This window comes from Neodiprion lecontei, chromosome 3, assembly GCF_021901455.1.
Source record: "Neodiprion lecontei isolate iyNeoLeco1 chromosome 3, iyNeoLeco1.1, whole genome shotgun sequence".
In the NCBI taxonomy this organism is placed as follows: Eukaryota; Metazoa; Arthropoda; class Insecta; order Hymenoptera; family Diprionidae; genus Neodiprion; species Neodiprion lecontei.
In genome coordinates this window covers 6,775,968-6,795,685 of record NC_060262.1, presented here as the reverse complement: position 1 = coordinate 6,795,685, position 19,718 = coordinate 6,775,968, and the positions used below count along the sequence as shown (strand labels likewise).

Genomic DNA, 19,718 nt, shown 5'->3' with positions numbered 1-19,718 from the left:
TGCGAATTTGCGAATTTAAAGTAGCGTAGGGAGATTTTGGAACTGTAGAGTGAAATTTTAGTTAGGGAGCCGCGAGCTCAGTAGAGTAAGGAATAGCGTAAGTTACGTGTAATTTTCTGTTCGTTTTGGAATCACGACGATCGACTTTTGAATTATTTTTTTTGTTTTTGTATCATCGGTATTGCGAAATATAAGATTTTAATTTACTTCTTTTGTTAAGTAGCGTGTGGTTTTCGAGTGTCTCCCTCTCTCTCTCTCCAAAAATTACTCCTCCCCACTCCGCGGTACTGAGCTACCGAGCATATTTCGAGGTATAGTGCATTAATGATTTCGAGGCGTGTTAATCACGATGTGACATATTCGCGTCGAGGCTGATTTGGAATTTTAGTCAAGCATTCTAAGAACCATTGAAAGTACGTGAAGTAATTGTGAATAGTTTAACATCTACATTAGTTTGTGATCACGTAGGAGAAGGCGATAAAGCTGGCGTGTTCAATTTGTGATTAACAAAGTCACGTTTCTGAAACGTGCAAGGTGTTTCCGCTTCAATAAACGTGTTTCGTAATGAAATCCAAATATGTAGTTTCAAACGCATCACGTGCTCTCGCCGGAAATTGCTCATGTTCTGTTCCGCAAATCTATGCTTATATACCTGCATCAGTAGAGTATCGAATTTATCATACAACAGAATATCGCGATCCAATAGTTCTTACATGACGACACTATCGTGTGTGGTCCTACAGCATCAAAATACTGCTTAAAACGAGACAATTTGACTGTTATGTGCCCGCATTCCAGTATCAATTTCTTGATAGCTTCAGCCACTTTGTCTGATCAACGCAAATTAAAATGAGGAAATTGATTTACAGGAGTTGTGCAAGGTTTCTAGTCATTGTCATAGTCATAGTAGCACACCTGAGCTTCTTTCAGTACCGGTTGTTCCATGTCTGTCAGGATGCAATGAGCACCTTCTTTCTCGAGTCACTGCGTGCTATCAAAGTCACTGTGTGTCGATTGTGACGAAAACACCCTACTCACAACCGTGTGGTAAATACACAAAGGCACATAGAGGCACAAATGGGTCTATTTGTGTGCCACATTTGGGATCCACGGCTCGCCGTACGAAGCTTGGTCTCACCTTTCCTCATCTTTATTGACCGCTAGGTCGGGTATGATTCTAGCCCCGAGCCAAACTACAATATTACTCGGTCAGCTAACTGTTACACATGGCCAAGTTTCATGTGTTCGTGACTGGATACACAGCTTAACGAACAAGGAGTTTGTAATAATCTGAAGGCAGTGCGGCGGAGGAACAAGAAAGGAATGGTAAGTTCTTGACACCGGGTGATATGCACTGTGATTGTTTGACCTTTATTTAATCACCTTAGGCGACGCAGGATATTCCAAATACGATATGTTCGGCTTATTGTTCTAAACCTTGCTTACACGCTGCACTTTCTTTCACTCGACCCGATCATAAGCATTTTAAATGTAAAATAATTGTACTTGAATTTGGCTCAAAGGGCCAATTTGTTCCCGGCCAAAGTTTATGGCTGCTGGACTTTGTGAAATTTATATTTCAAAATTCTAAGGATAACAGAGTATGTCACACGCGCAGATGCGCGATATCTGACTTGTGAAGCTAGCAGCATTTGGTTTTGCGGCTCTCTTTGCAGAGAACAGGAATTTTCGACGCCGCGCCGGGACGATTTGGCAAGGTGGCGACAGAATATTTTTTCATGAAACATTTTCCCACCAGTATATTTTTGGAGCAGGTCGGAGGACTGGTTCTACATGAATCAGTCCGACAAATGAAAAGTTATAAAAGTTCGTTTCACGTGCGAAAAGAGCATCGCTTAGAAGTTGTGATTTTTCAAAAATTCCAACATACGGATGGTTACTATTGCAGCCCAAAGGTTGGAATAAGCTCAGCCTCCGTATGACAGGAGCATTGTATCATGCCAGAATGTTTTCGCAATTATCTAATCGATTGCTTCGCTTCGCTGTGGCGCTTCGTCGCTTAACGCACAATATACTATTATTTTATAACACCTATACGGCACAGGTGGAAAATCTGTAACATTGGAAATTGGCTATCGCACAACCAACCCACCGAATCTGATTGAATACAATTTTTCAAATTCATCCGTCGGAAATTTATCGCACGCGTATAGCAAAGTTTGCATTAAATAACGGGATCATTTAGTACCATTATATATTCCTCACAAGCTATAATTTTTCAATTTATCACTGCTTCATTTTTATTCCTTCAAATCATCTTTATTCCTGATACATAATTTCCATGCTTGCGTTATCGCTGTACATGAATTTGGAATAACTTGACGTAATCATAATTCTACCATAGAAAAGACGATAAAAATGAGTAGCGAAATACAAGTACAATAATAATAATAATAATAATAATAATAATAATAATAATAATAATAATAATAATAATAATAATAATAATAATAATAATAATAATAATAATAATAATAATAATAATAATAATAATAATAGTGATAAAAGTAGTAATTGAAGAATCTATGTGCATACCACATGAATTGTGTAATTATGAGCTTCGGTTCCAACAGTTTTCTTAAAGTAATTATTTATATAAATTGCGCAAGAAAAAAGCAATTTTTTTCAACACCTGCTAAGAAAATCCAATGTTCAGAGCTTACAGTAATGCAAAACGACGTAAGCGCATGCGCATAACCGAACTGCTCGAAAATTTGTACACTAGGGTTTTCTTTGGCGCACGCGCATTGCTGAACGTCTCGATTTTACGCGCTTCCAGTGACATTGTTTTTGCTCCTCACATCGAACTTACTTTCACGAGTGTTGGGAAAATTTACGTGTGTCATCCGTGCGTAACTACGGTGTAACTACGAAGCTCGCCTTGTATTGACTTCTGTTCAGTTCACATGAGTACTCGTGCTATTGCAACACTTGACTTTGCGGCTCACGATGCAAACTTCAAACCCATTTGGAATCACTTACTTTCCACACTTGCATCACCATATGCTACTGTTTACATAACCATCCGGCTGATGAGATTCCGTAATATGATTTCCACGTATTTCTTACGGGTTACTGTAATATGTTTATACGATGATGCACATATTCAATCAATCACACCGTGCCCTAATAGTATATGAGGGTGTGAATAGACTTCGGTGGTAACTTTAACGAGATCTGCCCTCTTCTTGAATCGTAAATAGTCACATTCTGGTCTGTGAGGTATCTAAAATGAATAAGAATATTTTCGGAAACACCATTTTTGCATAAAGAGGCAACAAATTGTTTCCCAGAAGTACCCAGAATACGAAGACAAGTCCAAAGTTACTACTCTTGGCATTGCACTTGCCATCAGACAATTTAATGGAATGAACAGAGTGATATAACAAACTAAGGCTTCTCATTGAGGTCAAACAATTTGGTTCAATGAACTGGTTTTTTGTTTATGAACGACTGAATTTTATCAATATTATTGCTGAAATGACTCGAATAAAAATGGAATTCAGAAGTTCAAGTACTCTGTTAATACGTGTTTTGGGTAAAATCTTATAGTTACGGTTTGCGTCAACTCTCGATCTCAGGTATTTCGATTCCGTAAATTGTTTCTATTTAGTCGAAACTAGTGAAGAAAATACCTCACCAATTAACGAATTCACTAATTAATTTTTACACTTACGTGTTATACATCACAACGACCGTCTCGTTTTTCAGTGTTTTGAAAGCCACAGCCTTGACGGATGTCATGCCGTGGGTAAGTCCTATTCTTATCGAACCTGGTGGAATGAACTTGCTAAAGTGCGCGATGGCGTAATACTTTGGCTGTTTGTAAAATTCGTCGCTTTCTGGATTTACGATAACCGCAGCATCTCCTAAGATTCCTCTCCAATTGGGTTTGCCATATATATTCAGAGCAAGATTCCAGTCCACCCAGCCAGTTACCCAGTTTTGTAAATTCTGTAATAATAATGCCTTTTCATGACCAACTACCCGTAGCTTAACATAAACATGCTTCTACAACATTCTGAGTTTATGTTAAACAAGATAGTACCATCAGCTCTTACTAAGGATGATATTTTCAACGACCAATTGTAAGTAAGACTTGTGTGTTTCATCCGAATCGTGAAACATTCGATCCTAACAATGAGCGTTAATACAACGTTAGCGATGATCGCGTGAATCAGCACCGTCTTCGAGCCTTGAGGTGAAATGCTCGGAATTATCTCGATGACAATATTCTGATTTTATTCGGTACTGTACGGCGAATGGACAAGAATTAAGTAATAAAGCTACGTACTTGAATGATGTCCAATATGTATTCTTCTCCGCGATCCCAAGAACCCAAAGCAAGAATTCCAGTTTCTGCATCTGGACTTCCTATATCAAAAATACATTGACGCTATGCAATTAATTGTTATCATCCATTAGGTGCATCCATAATGTAGGTATGTGGCACGTAACGCATACAAATCTTGATATCACCTACCATTCGAATACTCAGTAAGGATCAGAAACTTTTCAGGATAGTCTTCATGGACGCCGTCAAGTACGTTTGCGGGAATGCTTGTGTCTGTGTATCCATGAATAGCAATACCGGCTATATACTTTCTAGCTAACCCATTCGAAAATGTTTCATTGACGTATGAGACCAAACCTGATGTTGCGTCGTCATAGCCAATAATCAGAGTTTTGCTGTGCTTCGATTTGCAGATGGTTGGACCAAGGTTATTCGCTATCCATGTGCCGACATCTCTCGGTAGCCATCCCATACTGTTGTAATAAGTGATGCTTAGCATACCGTAAAAGGGTTCGTTGCCTGCCGAAATAGCCCACATTTTTAATCCGTGATCCTCGTATTTGTTCAAAAATTCTTCATGATATCTAGCGTATACCTGGTAGTATTCTTTTCGTAGAAATCCTGCAAATTAAATATACATATAAAGCTGTACAGTAGTTGAATTGAGAACGCAGCGAGATGACATCGAACCCCAATAAATCTGACAATTCATATTAGACCCATTCCTTGTGAATTAGAACTGAAAATCCAATGACTCTCTCTGATCGATCTCAAACTATACAAGGCCATTTGTAGGCCAATTTGAGGCAACCTGTGTCTCGTGGTACAGCCAAAAATATCGTGGAAGCCCTCGAATTAAAAGGCAGATACTGACGAAAATGAGCAAAAATATTCTTCAACATACGAGTTCATTGTAACTAAATAATAGGGACCATCTAATAGCGGAGGTTTACGATTCTTGTACGTCTGTATGTAGCCATCCGATAGTGAAGGTTTATTATTTAGTCATGTATGTCTGTGGGTAATCATCCGACAGTAGAAATTCACAGTTGATTATCATTGTAACAAACATCTCTTAGTACGTATGTATGAGTATAACGATCCGGAAGAGTGGTTTCACTATTATCAGTCTTCGTGTAACTATCCGAGAACGGAAGTTTATTGCTTATCTTTATAATTTGCCAACAGTGAAAGTGACGTTATTCCACACGCTCTCCTTTTTGAAACACCTTTAAAATTGTACTAGATCCTAAACACCCAATATCCTTACTCCTACCATATAAATTCCTAACAATCCGAATAATTTGCTGAAAAAACAAATATGTGGCTTGAGAGTCACAACTATTCTAATCCACAAGAAATGGGTCGTCAATTTCTAGGCTCAAAGTTTACGAATCAGAACGAATTCAAAGAAATCCTTGAAGACTGGAAATGAATTTCATGTGGACCAAGATATGATACACAATGGTTGGATGTACAATCTCTATCGTAACCTGTATAACTGTTATTCGTCCTTCTCCGTGGTGAATAAGGCGAAGAAATTGCAGTTTGATTTGAAGCTCTATCAACAAAAGCTCGGAGCTAAGAAAGTAGTGGACCAAAATCTAACTTCACTCTAAGCCTATGTGATCTAAAATATTTCAAGTCGTGAAGCTTACAGATTGGGAAAAATTTTAACGTCTTACATTTGTGAAACGTAAGGAAATTTTGCACGAAGTAAGATATCATACAGACTGATGGTAGTGTATAATACTGACCGTAACCCGTGTAATTATTATCCGTTCTCATCCATGGTGGAGCACTCCATGCTGCCGCGAAAAATTTAATTTCTGGATTCAGTTCCACAGCTTTTTTCATCAGTGGAATTTTGTAAAGTAAGTCTTCGTCTGCTAGACTGAATTTTTCCAGTTGCACATCACCTTCATAGTCATCGTAGGTATATGGCCTCGTAGAGAAGTCACTTGAGCCAATCGGAACACGACCGAAATGATAATTACTACCTTCCTCAGTGAAGTACGTTCTGGAAAATCGTAATCACACAATATCGAAACAGCCACATACGTGTTGCGGAAGCTGAATATGAAGCTTCTTCGATTTACTATTCCCTTGGTAAGCAGGTTAGAAACAGTGAGAAAATTGATGTGAGAATGATTTTTGGAATCTTGTCAATGTGATATCAGGTAATCTGAATTTTAGTAATTTTTTTTTTTTTTTTGAAGCCGTAGGCACATATATGTGGGTATAGAAAACCATTGGTGATTACCGGTTGTGATCAGTGGCCACATTGGGAATAATTATACAGTATTGGAACCATCGAGTGAGTATTTGAGATTTTGCCCATCGGATCTGTTCTTTTCAGACATATTTATAATTTAAATGATTAATAGAAAGAATCTTGTACATGAGAAATTTCGGCTCGGTAGAAATATGGTACGTAATATTCCAGTCTTTTGTAATGATTATAAGAAATCGAACTGAGATAATAATTTTTTACGTCCTATTACAGTCAGTGTCTTACCTCATTAAATTTTCTTGAGCATCTGGGCTCAGCGTTTTTATATTCATGGTTGCTGCATCGGTAAAAGCACCTCCAAAGCCATGAATTGGTTGAAAAGTAGTGTCAAAGTCTAGTTGAAAACTGTTGGAATCAGCAGGCAATTCCTTGTTAAAAACGCCATCTATCGTGGAAAATCTCAAGCCGTCTTTACTTGATGTGTAATGCATGTAGAAACCAATGTCTGGAACCTCGGTTACCGGAGTGCTGTCGCAATAAGTAGCATTGCATACGCAGACTGTTCCATTGTTTCCAAAATCGCGAGGTATACATGGAGCACTTAGAGCTGAAAATTTAATTAACGCATGATATGTGGGTGCTTTTTTGCATATGGATTATGGGAATGGAAGACTTAAGCCCAGTTCTGCTGAAAATCTTTCCAAACTAGGGGTGAATTCTGTAAGTGAACATTCAGGGCATAAAGTATAATTCTATGGAAATCTGTGACATAGAACGATTGTTCGACGGAAGCGTTTTTTTTTTCTTGACAAGCCAATCACAAGTTAAACGGTGTTTTCCTGCACAAAGAACAATTAAGCTATTTCACAGATACTGTTTGGAGTTTACCTGTGTATATCCATGTGAATAGTAAGAAGACGCAACGTCGCATGATTCTTCACTCCACACTCTGCAAACTTTGAGTGACAGTTTTATTTGACTGCTTCTCAGCAACGAGCCCAGCATAAAAAACTTGTAAGCCTTTGAACACTGGGAGTAATGAATTCACTCTAAAAATGATCTTTTGTTGAAAATAAATATATTTCTGGTGATATACATGACCGCTAATATTTCTAAGGCGTGGAGATTGTTGATTTTGGTGAAAATTGTTTCTTAATATTTAAGCGCTTCGGTCCAATACTCAAATGTAAATGTGAATTATGCCATTGGATATATTGACAATAAGTAAAAATTAGGTACTGCAGTCTTCCCTCTGAATAGGATCGCTCGAAAGCAGTGAAGGGAATGATTCTTGAAAATTAATTTTTCCACCAATAGCTCGAGCACGACTCGACTCAGCCACTGGCTTCACCTCTGAATAGGACCGCGTATTATTCGCGTAAAATACGGAATGGACAGTTCACATCGAGCAAGCGAGAACGACGTCACAGTTGAATAATTTTGAGAGGAACGAAATGCAGGGTGCGAATAATAATTCTACGGACTTATCTCATTACACGCTTTCCATAAGATATTATCAGAGCCCTGGTGACTACGAATGGAAGACGATCTATTTTATAATCAACTCACAAAAAGAGTTGAATCAATTCAATGTTACTTGTATTTTCGTGTACTCATAAAAAGTGACTTGTGTTTAAGGAAAGTTATACAAAATTACTTGCATTCCATGGCGTGCATGGGAAGTTCCAACGTCAGGGTTTTCGCAAATATTTGTCAGTAAACAAATTTAAAATATGATTGTGAATACATGTATATGAGTACGAGAATATGTTGTAAAATATGTGAAAATGACATGACGAATTATAGCGATTTGAAACGTTGATGGTCGATCTGAGCGTACAACAGAAACGTTGACATATTGAAAGCAAAACTTCTTACGAAAACTAACAACTTCTTCTCCTCACTGATACATACGTTTCATAATTGCAACGGGTAGTATTTTTAAATATTGTCTAGTGATGATGTCGGAAAAAAAAATAAATAAAAATATAACGACAGAATCTAGTTTCATCGGAACATTTGATATTTAAAAATATCAAATGCTGACTAAACAAGGTAATATATCTTGCTGTATTTACTCACGATAATGCTTTTCGAAGAATAATATTATTGTCGAACACACAATTTTCACTAAAAATACAGAATCTCCGTTTAGTTTGTGTTTTCAAAAGAAAAATTGTCATATATTTAGAAATCTCTGAAAAATAATATGCGCGTAGAATTATTTCACAGACATTATATCAGATTTGGTGATAAGTTGCTTCTCATTTTATTTTCATCTATCATTAAAAAATCGAATTATGACTTTTATTTTGACTTTTTTTTACTTTATCACATCAACGCGAATGTCATTTTTACCAACCTGTGCGGTGATGGATCGTTAATAATTTCGTTACGTGTTATTAACTTATTAATTTTTCGACAATTGTTTCAAACATCTTTAATTACTCAACCATTGACCAGATCCATTTGCTTGAGGCGGGAGAACAAAACTTCCAATTGGTACAAAAAGCAAGCGACAAAGGAGTTCGGAGTGACTGATTTTTTATAATGCGGAAACTATATATAAGCATTTACAACCGCCCAAATTAAAACTGCTGCTCACGCATGATTGACGTCGTCTTCAATTAGTGTTCATACTTCACCGAGTTTCACAGTCTTTACCCTTCCTTGGTTCTGCTCTACGTTAATCGTAAAGAAAAAATATCATATCATCACGAAATACCTGCAATGTATTAAGAACAGAGAATCTTGGAAAGACTAATGAACTTGGTTTCACGATACTTACTTAGAATATTCAATTGCGAATTATAGAAAGGTTGTTGAACTGTGTTCATGCTTAGAATATTCAACCTACTTCTACGATTCTCATTATTTGAAAAATTCCTGAAAATTTGTTTTCACCAAAATTGTCTTCCAGCATGCTACAGATTTTTGGCTGGATCACTGGTTTCTAAATTACAGTCTTTATTGTACAAAGATGATGATGAAAAAAATAATCAACCACCTAAATTTTCAGAAAGCAAACCGCCAATACACCATCGCCACAAGGCACGCTAAACGCATAATTTCAACGACTATGATACAAGAGTAACTAACAAGATTTATTTCGCAACCAAGTGTCGAATTCGTTCCAAATAACATGATACATTGATCCCACAATCTCGTAATCATCATTACTTGCGGTGTCTCCAAATTGCACGCGAATACAGCTGGATTCTATTTCAAATATCTGAAAAAATGCTGCATTCAAAACAATAAACGTCAAATAGTGGAAATATCGTTATTTTGCAGGAAGTGTATACCAAAAACAAGTAGTAACGTTCATCTTAACTGGTAAAATTGGTAGAACAAATTGTTGACGAAACTGAAAGACTGATTACATGCGGAGTAGTTAAATAAAGTCTCCAATTGTATAAAGTAGGTACTAATTCAGTTACTCGGATTTGTTACACTCTACTATTGCTTTGTTGGATTTTTCATTCGAGTATTGATTATAACCACTATCGATGTATCGTATCCCGTGTGATACCGCAACAATTTTTCGTGCTTTCCCCATAACTTCGCCAAAAGCATGGCTCTCGCATCAGTGTCTCAGGTTCGTACGATGTATTGCATTTTTCGCACATTCACAAGTGAACCGTACTCTGTTAAGGAACGAATATCGGTTGGCTATTATTCATTCAATAAAGCCTAAATTCGACACAACAATTTAACGCTCGTACTAAGACAAAGTACCTAAACACGATTTCCTTGAAATAAACGCTGAGTTTTCCTCTCTTGGTTGAATTAGTATTGAGAGGAAATGATCAGGTGTCATAAAAAGGCGCCACTCACCTTTCGTTGATCGTGATGATTCGGGCTGTGGTCGGCTCTGCGTGCTCGACGGTGACTGGATATGATATAAATTGACACTATTTACGCACGATTGCTTTGGTTGCAGCAATTAAATTATTGTCCCTCGCCGGACGAATGAAATGTTTACTAATAATTGTTTACTAGCATTTCGGAATCGATGCTACACTTTCAAACTGTTATCTACAATAAGGTTTGGTGAAAGGGTTTTCAACAGAAAGAAGGACAATTTAACATGGCCAAATAGGACGCTGGTGGACCAATGATGATATACGTGATGTTGCCAAAAAATGGTAGGTAAAATTCACCAATTAATGCAAGATAGGAGGCCGGCTAATATACTGAAATGGGTACGGACATAGTTTAATGGATTTGCTAATTTGATTTTCAATTTTTTTTTTTAATATTGAAACATTATTAGAAGTTTGTTCATCATGTGTTAAATCAAGTATGCGACATTCTTTTGGTACGAAAATAAAAATCTGAGAAGATTTATAAAAATGATATTTTCGGTAAAGGCCATTAGCTCCGGAATATACATTTTTCCTGTCATAGATATGGACAGATAATTAATGATTTATTCAATACAGGCAGAATTAAAGGATGCTAAGTTATGGGGGAACAAAATCCGTGAAATTTTTTGAGGGGGACTGTCGTACCCCGGAATTCTAATTTTTTTTTTCAAATTATGCTAAAATAATGATGGATTTTTTCGGGATGAATCAAAACTTCTTGTACCTGGTGCTCAAAAGTTGAAAAAAAAAAATTAGCGACAAAAGGGGTCCATCGTGCCCCCGTCTCCCCTAATTAGTTTAACTCACAAAGTAGATTGAAGTTTATTCAAATTCAGTTGAATCAAAATCATAATTATTGAATATTAGTGCGAAAATGATGGTATTAAAATAAGACGAGTCGTACAGAATTTCTTTAGAGTTATTTTACGTGTCTGGATTCTAGGAGCTTTTTTGAACTGCTCTGTTTGGATGATAGTTCTGAACCGACTGCTTACAAGGTCTTCGATGAACTACCTTTTTCTGAACAATGCAACGCTTTCTAGAGTTCATCCTTTAGCGAGCAATTTTCTAACGTAATTTCTAGTTGGTTTCTTCCATTTTTATGGAAGTTGGACCAATACGGAAGACTTACATATGCCGATACAATATTTTTGGCCTTCTTATTCGCTCTGAACTACCCCTGCCCTTCGCAGGGTCAAGTGTAGTGGATTAGTCACGCCCACTCCGACCTCTTTCACGAGTGCGGGTAAGAATTTCCGTACTTGCATTACCTGTGCAAAGATAACCCATTTTAGCCTTGGGTAGTCAATGCCCAAACAGACACCACTTGAAGGATAAAAGGTTCTTACGCTGCACGTACAAGCCAGTACCATGAGGTAATCTTCGGGCATCTGGTTTGTCCTAACAAACTGTTGATTGGTAGTTAACAGTTTTTGTTTGAGTTTCGACAAAACAAATGACAAAGACCATAAAAAGCATTGTAAAGATGCTTTGACCGTAGGCTTGCGATGTTGAGAGGATACCACTCGTTCTCTGGTGTGGTTTTTCTGGTACCATCGTTTCGGTGTAACGTAGACCCGCTCACCACGGCACGGCACTTTCGGTATAATGCAATAATAAAACTGTTAGGCGCAAGACGATATAGTTCATTCCACTATAACTCTCATTTGTATGAGACCAAAGATTTCATACGATTACAATTCGCAGCTGATCCCAATAACTGAATATGAATCAATGAATCCCGTTCTTGAACCTTTTAGATTGATAGGTATTGAAAGGAATTCAACTTGAAATGATTGAAATTTTCTTCATCGGTTGCAAATCGAAAAGTTCAGAAAAGAAATGATTCATCGATTCATCTTCGGTTATTCGGATTAGCTGCGAATAGTAATCGTCAGAATCATAAGAAATCTTTGGTCTCATAGAAGTGAGAGTTATAGTGGAATGAACTATATCGTTTTGCGCCTAACAGTCTTATTGTTGCATTACGTTGGAAGTGCCATACCATGCGTCGTCATGCGGAGCCGCGGATCGCCGCGGCATGCCGCGGCATGCCGCGGCAGGCTGAGTGGATCCACGCTGTACCGCAACGATGGGCGTTACCTCTAAGTATGTTTGAGCACAGACTACCGTTAATATTGTTTAACTATAAGATTGACACAAACAAGAATTACCGTTTTCCAAAACAGTTAGGAGATAAAAGTCATGCAATGCATACGGAGATTTGGAGAAAAATATAAGAACGACTCAGACTGATATTATAAAGGTTGTAATATGTAAAAAAAAATTATATCAATCCATGAAATAAAATCGAGATGGTGCTCGATAGGTCTAATATTCTGGGGCGTAAGGTATCGAGGATGTTACAACGCACTTCAAATTGAAAACAAGTACTACTATACATTATCAATTTCTAGCGATATTACACGTAGAACTGGTAGTAGGGCATTTTGTGCACTCTAACCTGTGCGCAAAATCAATTTCTGCGCACCCTGTTCCGAAAACGTCGTGTGAGAGACGTGCAGATAGACAATAGCCGACTTGGTGAGATTACAGCACTTCTTCTCATGTCGCAACCCATACTCGTACAGGTATAGACTATTTCTTGCACTTGTTACACAACGTGCTATTGTACCTCTAACCAGAAAATCTATTAAATGTTCCTTTTTTGTCTACCGTAACTTATGGTCGCGATAATTTAACGATGGTTCTATGATAAATTGAGGTGACTGGGAGGGAGACAGATATCCTGACAGGAACTTGCAGCGCAACTTTAGTTTCGACGTGTTTGAGCTTTCATCCCTGACAGGTGGCGCTGGAGATACTTTAGAGGGCAGGATAGCAAAGCTGTGGTACCAGTTTCGCAGTTGCGACTTCGTTGACACTAGTATTTTGACATTCTCGTAGCAAGGACAGAGCCCAAAGGCTCATTCACAGGTATCAGAGAAGCAATTCTTGCCATCGAAGATAGATGCGGTGTCGGTGAGCTCACAGCTCACGTACCTGGATCAGCCTGAAGCAATAATCTCCCGATGGTCTCAGCTGAGTTGGATTGTTTATTCGTACCTCTTTTGGGCCGGTTACCGATGCACAGAAATCTCAGAAACTGAGGACAAGGAGTGCCAACTGCTGGGAGTAGCAATGGCCACTAAGCTAAAAATGATCGACGCGGCGACGCATGGATTAATCGAGTCCAAAAATATAATCGAACATGACTCGATTGATTCGATAAAAATTCATCGACTGTTTAGTATTTTTTTGAAACGGTGCGTATGACACCAAAATTTTGTAAATTTTAACATGTAGTCTGAATAGCGGAAAAGTTTTTTTAATGATTTGTTGTTTCGTTCCAAATATTTTTCAATGTCAGGTGAAAATATTTATCTTTCACTTGTTATATCAAATAGATACTTGGTAAGTAAGACAATGATAATAATTAATACTTCAATCATATAAACTGATATTGTATTGCATCGTTATTGGGAGTAAAAAACAATCATCAATTGTGATGAAAAATAATCGATTATACTCGATTAATGAGGAACATATGATTCGATTTAATCGAAAATCGATTATTTTTGGTCATCTTAGCTGGAAAAGCGACAAGACTACTCCTCTCAGAGCGCTCAAAGTACCTGCTAGTGAAAAAATTCTCGACGGTGGTGTTGGTCCCACGTGAGATTACGTGGGTGCTTAATACTTACAGACAGTGGAGGCACAATATTACAAAAAAAAACAGTCTATTTTCATTTCAAAGACTTGAATTACTGGTTTTACATTGAACTTTTACGAAACGATCAACCCCGTCAACGACGGTATTCAAATCAATAACGCTTATGTTTCTGAAAGGCAGCGAGAGTCACGTGTGTGACACTTTTGCCACGTCATAACATAAATATGACGTAAAAAAATACAACAAAATAAGTTCAAATTACGAAACGTATAATGCAGTAGGTATAATATGTGTATCATTTTTCAGAGCACATATTTCAATTATATTCGTTTTACAGCGGTAATATATTTTTGTATAGGTAATATATTTTTTGCTACATATCTGACAACTAAACGTCTTGTGTGTAATGAAATACATCCTCTAGTATATAAGTGTTACTAATTTTTAACTATAGATTGTGCACGTAAAGTACGAAGATATTATTACACTACCAACGTGAGGCACAATTGAATGTTTTACGTAATTACGGGTTTGAACTACATAGTTACATGGTGAAGAAGAAATTCGTAAAGGTAATCATCCTAACGATACTATCTGACAGTTATTGCTACGAAAATCATTTTTGGGGCCATTTTAATTTCTTCCAATGCGCATTATTTGTATAGAATGGTGTGAATTGATTTTGGTGGCAACTGTAAACGGACCTGTCCTCTCCTTGGATCATAGATAGTCACACTTTGGTCTGCTATACCTCTGAAATTGGAAGAGTTGTATTTAAAAACAAGGATTTCGCATTTAGGAGATGAGAAATCACATTTGCAAAGTGCTCCTAGAAAATACAAAGAGAAATGTCTCATTTACTGGTCTTGGTATCGTATTAAAAATAAGTAGCACAGAAGAAACACTAAGGTGTTCTCATCAAGACCCAGAAACGTTGTTCAATGATATCAATTTTTCTTCAATATAAAAGCTAATTCGATTAGTTGTTAATACGACGTTCGTTGAAATGAAGAATATGAGTTCAAAATTTTCGCAAAGATATCTCTCACGTAAAATCCTAGTCACAGTTCGCAACAACTTTTAGTGGCACTTAACTTCAGTTTCACAAGCTTTGTCTGTCTGTTTCCTTGAAACTTGCAAAGAGGATTCTCAGCTTACAGTTAATTCTTATACTCACTTGTTATACATCACAACAATGATCTCGTTTTTCGGTGTCTTGAATGCTACAGCCTCTACCGGTTTCTTTCCGTGAACAAATCCCACCCTTACAGAACCTGGTGGAATAAACTTGCTGAAGTGCGTAATGGCGTAATACGTTGGCTGCTTGTAAAATTCGTCAGCTTCCGAGTTCACAATAATCGGGGCATTCACAAAGTTTTGTCTCCAATTTGGTCCGCCATATTTGTCAAGAGCGAGATTCCAGTCCACCCAACCAGTTACCCAATTTTTCAAATTCTGCAATATTCAAGTGTTCTCATGACGAACAATTCATTCCTTTTCCAGAAAATAATATGTTCATAGTATTCTTAGAGGAAGTGAAATAAGTCTCTACATTTGCTTGCACTACGACGCATAGGTTATTTTATCATCCAGGTGAAATTTATTCACTCAGAGCAAGTGCGAAAATTAACTTGGACTGTAAAATAATCTTTCCTAATAATCAGTGATAAGTATAGTATATCGTATCATACGGGTCAGCTTTGTGTGGTAAAAATTTCAATTTGGCTGAAATCCGGATGTGTAATATACACTGTAATATAAAAATACGCTAATTTCGAGGTCTCTATGCCTTACTGCTTATGAGAAACACGTTGATTAATTTTATCAAGAAGTAGGCGTTTCGAATGATTTCCTAAAATTTTCAGGATTAGTTTAAAGCGAGATTATGATTATATTGGTATAGTTAATGATTTGAAGAAAAAATTATACACAGAATCAATGGTTTGTTCTTTTTCCGTGAAAAACTGACATTCTGGAGGAAGTCCGAAAATATTTCTATTAGATTAAAAATCGAGCCATCATTAACGGTGAATCGATATAAATATTAAAGGGGTCTTGAATTTTCTGATTATATTTTATACCCCTGGAATCTTGATACCGAGTTGATGGTGATGTAATATCTTTATTCTACTTAAATAACTGTAAGCTACATTTTAAGATCTCTTGTTTCGCGCACGAATGAAGAGCGATTCATTTTCGGGCCTTCGCATACTCAAGACTCAAAATTACAACCAAAAAAAACTTTTGGCATTTTCTGAAGATTGGCCATTGGATGTATTTCATGTTCAGAAATCGCGAACCTTGTCACACAGAGGTCAGATAAGTTGAATTTTTTTTCCAACGACAGCCAGTGATAACATTTCAAAGACCACGGTGTATTTTAAAAGCAAGATTAAATTTATCAACGTATGTATTTCTCGTAAATACAAACTTTCACACCACCATGTGTACTATACCATATTAGAATTTTGGCCAAGTCAAAATTTTACCTCTAAAAACGAGCTTAAAAACCTGGCCGTAAATTCACGAATCAGCCCATATATTGATAACCGTGTAGATTAACACTGTCCTTGGTTTCAAAGATAGAATGTTCAGAGTCTTCACGAAGGAAACATACTGATTTCATACCGTACCGGGCGATGAACAGACAAATACTCAATGATATTTTTACATACTTCAATTATGTTCAATATGTACATTTCTGCCAGTTGCCAAGATGCCGAAGCAACGATTCCAGTGTCTTTTTGTGGATTCCCTGCAATAATCAAAACGCCATCACGTCGTGCTACAAATCGTTACAAATATGTGTACATATTCGTGATATACAAAGTACGTAACACGTATAAATCGTCACATCACTTACCCGCGGAAAACTCGGTCATGATGAGAAACTTTCCGGGATACTTTTGACGGATTTCGCCTAATACGCTTGCGGAAAACGTGGCGTCCTCGTACGCGTGGATAGCAATACCGGCTGTGTAATTCCTTGCTAATTTGTTTTTAAAAATGTCATTGAGGAACGGATCCAGGCGCGATCTTGAGTCGTCGTAAGCAAGAATCACAGTTTTGTTATGCTTTGATTTGCTGATAGTCGGTCCCAGATTGTTCGCTATCCACTTGCCGAGGTTTTTTGGTAACCAAACCATACTTCCATAGTTAGATAAGCTTTGGGTACCAATATAGGGTTCGTTACCCGTTGACATAGCCCACATTTCCAGCCCATGGTCTCCGTACTTGTTCAAGAATTCCACTAGATAGTTGGCGTATACCTGATAGTATTTTCTTTTCAAAAATCCTACCAAGTAACGAAATTGCTGGGTTAAAGTTAAAATTTTTTCGTTAAAAACCCCGAACAAATAAAGTAGTCAAATCAGATCGATTTCCGCAATTACTACGTACGATATTTGAAATTTGAAGACTTAAAGTTTACAGACCGTAACGATATTCATTAAACTGTTCATCGAATGAAAAAGAATTTTGTAGTAAACGTGATATGATCCAAAATGGCGGTACTCCACAATACTCACCGTAACCTGTGTAATTGTGATTTGTTCTCATCCAGGGTGGAGCAGTCCATGCTGCCGCAAAAAATTTAACTTCCGGATTAATTTCGAAAGCTTTCTTCATCAATGGAATTTTGTAGAGTAAGTCTTCGTTTGCTAGACTGAAATTTTTCAGTAGCACATCACCTTCGTGATCATCGTACGTGTATGGCCTTTTAGAAAAGTCAGTTCCGCCAATTGGTACGCGTCCTAAATTGTAATTACTACCTTCCTTGCTGAAGTATGTCCTAAAAAATCGCTACCACATAATACAAAGGCGGATATTATTATAGCTTAATATTAAGTTTTTCTGACCTACTGTACACATGTTTTCAGTCAAAAATAAGAAGGGATAACGTCCACGTGAGAACGGTTTTTGAACACTTGATGGTGTGGACCATGAGGTGATCAACTGGCAATAATGTCGATTCACACAAGTACACTACTGTATTGTTAGCTGTTAGGTATTCAATCTTACGTTGTTGTTAATCGAAAGTGATAGCACTCTAACCATAAGCAACAATTCAGTTATCGAGCAAACAATAACCTAAACAAAAAAGGGGTACGTGCGATTCCAGATTTGCCATGCTAATTTCAAAGATTCAAAATTGGTCCATCATCTCTTCGGTTCTATTACAATAAACGCCGCACCTTAATAAATTTTCCTGAGCCCCAGGGCTCAATGTTCTTATATTGAAGCTCGCTGCGTCAGTAAACGCGCCTCCGAAGCCATGAATTGGTTGAAAGGTAGTACCGAGGTCTAGTTGAAAACCATCTGCATCAGCAGGACTGCATTCTTTCCTGAAAACGCCATGCGTTTCGTCAAACCTCAAGCCGTTTTCACTTGATGAGTAACGGATGTAGAAACCAATGTCTAGAACCTCGGATACGGGAGTGCTGTCGCAATAAGTAGCGTTGCATACACAGACTGTTCCGTTGTTTCCAAAATCGCGATGTGCACAAGGAATACTTCGCGCTGTAAATTGAAACGTTGGATGATAGGTGACCACTTTTCTCAAAACAGTGTTAATCATGCACAATTATACGATATCGTTGATTGATATCCATGTTAGACCGGCTCATTCATTTATCATCTAATTTTATTTTTAACATTACTTTCATATAAATAAAAGATTTGCGCGATTCGATGAATTGGATTTAAAATTTACCTGTGTATATGCACGTGATCAGTAAGAAGATGCAACGTAGCATGATCTCGCACTTCACTCGGTACGAAATTGGACTGATTGTTTCATTTACCTGCTTTTCAGCAACGTCACTGTGATACAAAACTTACGATTCTCTGATAAATGAGTGCGATAAAATTACTCGAAAAATTGTTTTATGTTCGAAACACTCATGTTTCGATGCTTTATACGCGTGAGAACAAAACTTCTCATTGAACCGAGATGACAGAGCTCAGAATGACCGATTTTTTACAATATGTCCACTATATATATGCATTCACCACCATCCAAATCACAAATGCTGTTCACGCAGAATGACGTCATCTTCATTTGGTTTTCGTAGTTCGCCGAGACGCGAAGCCACTACTCTCGGATTTATTGAGGAAAAAAAATCGGACAACCACATAAAATGTGCATGTATCGTCGAAGACAATCTCAAACCTGCGACGTTATGAGTAGTGAATTCTGTAAAGGCTGATGAACTGTGTTTCACGATACTTGGAATATTCAAGAGTGAATTACAGAAAGTCTCTGGAACTGTGTTTGAAGATACTTCAAATGTTTGACTACTCACGTACATTATTAGCGCTACTCCAAAAATCCGGGAAAGTCGCCCCGATAGAATATGTTTGTTACTAAAATCATATACGGTTTTTGAAAAGGCTTCTAAGTGCGATTACATACTGAAAAATGAGGTAAGTGCATGTACGTAAGATCAATTTCATCCGGTTCGATATTTTGTTGCGATGAAAATCAACGTGGTAAGCCACAGTTTTCGGTATCACAGTGATTCAATTAATTCTTTGACGATTTCATGTGACGAAGAGTGACAATTGTTTTTCACAATCGGTAGCCGTCAAATAATCTTGACGTGATCACTTACAAACAGCTGATGTATT

The 19,718-nt window shown here is 37.4% G+C and overlaps 2 protein-coding genes across 5 annotated transcripts; both read right to left on the bottom strand.

Annotated features, from left to right (window-relative positions):
* Positions 1-2,271: 2,271 nt before the first annotated feature.
* Positions 2,272-9,055, bottom strand: LOC107217958 (lysosomal acid glucosylceramidase-like). Of its 3 annotated transcripts, none has more exons than XM_046736041.1 (8): positions 8,911-9,055; positions 7,437-7,597; positions 6,834-7,155; positions 6,073-6,335; positions 4,505-4,936; positions 4,316-4,395; positions 3,698-3,975; positions 2,272-3,247 (listed from the first exon to the last, which is right to left on the bottom strand). In XM_046736041.1, the coding sequence occupies exons 2-8, from the start codon at positions 7,477-7,479 to the stop codon at positions 3,148-3,150; spliced, it is 1,518 nt and encodes a 505-aa protein (XP_046591997.1). In that variant the 5' UTR covers positions 7,480-7,597; positions 8,911-9,055; the 3' UTR covers positions 2,272-3,147. The 3 variants fall into 3 exon arrangements, with proteins under 3 accessions (XP_046591997.1, XP_046591998.1, XP_046591999.1); XM_046736042.1 differs by having other exon boundaries at positions 7,437-7,577; XM_046736043.1 differs by having other exon boundaries at positions 7,437-7,504.
* A 5,671-nt stretch (positions 9,056-14,726) lies between these two features.
* LOC124293754 (lysosomal acid glucosylceramidase-like) lies at positions 14,727-19,041 on the bottom strand. 2 transcript variants are annotated; one of them, XM_046736039.1, is made up of 7 exons: positions 18,802-19,041; positions 18,284-18,608; positions 17,618-17,880; positions 16,954-17,385; positions 16,766-16,845; positions 15,268-15,545; positions 14,727-14,843 (listed from the first exon to the last, which is right to left on the bottom strand). In XM_046736039.1, the coding sequence occupies exons 1-7, from the start codon at positions 18,842-18,844 to the stop codon at positions 14,744-14,746; spliced, it is 1,521 nt and encodes a 506-aa protein (XP_046591995.1). In that variant the 5' UTR covers positions 18,845-19,041; the 3' UTR covers positions 14,727-14,743. The 2 variants fall into 2 exon arrangements, with proteins under 2 accessions (XP_046591995.1, XP_046591996.1); XM_046736040.1 differs by lacking the exon at positions 14,727-14,843 and having other exon boundaries at positions 15,355-15,545; positions 16,708-16,845.
* Between the last annotated feature and the right edge of the window lie 677 nt (positions 19,042-19,718).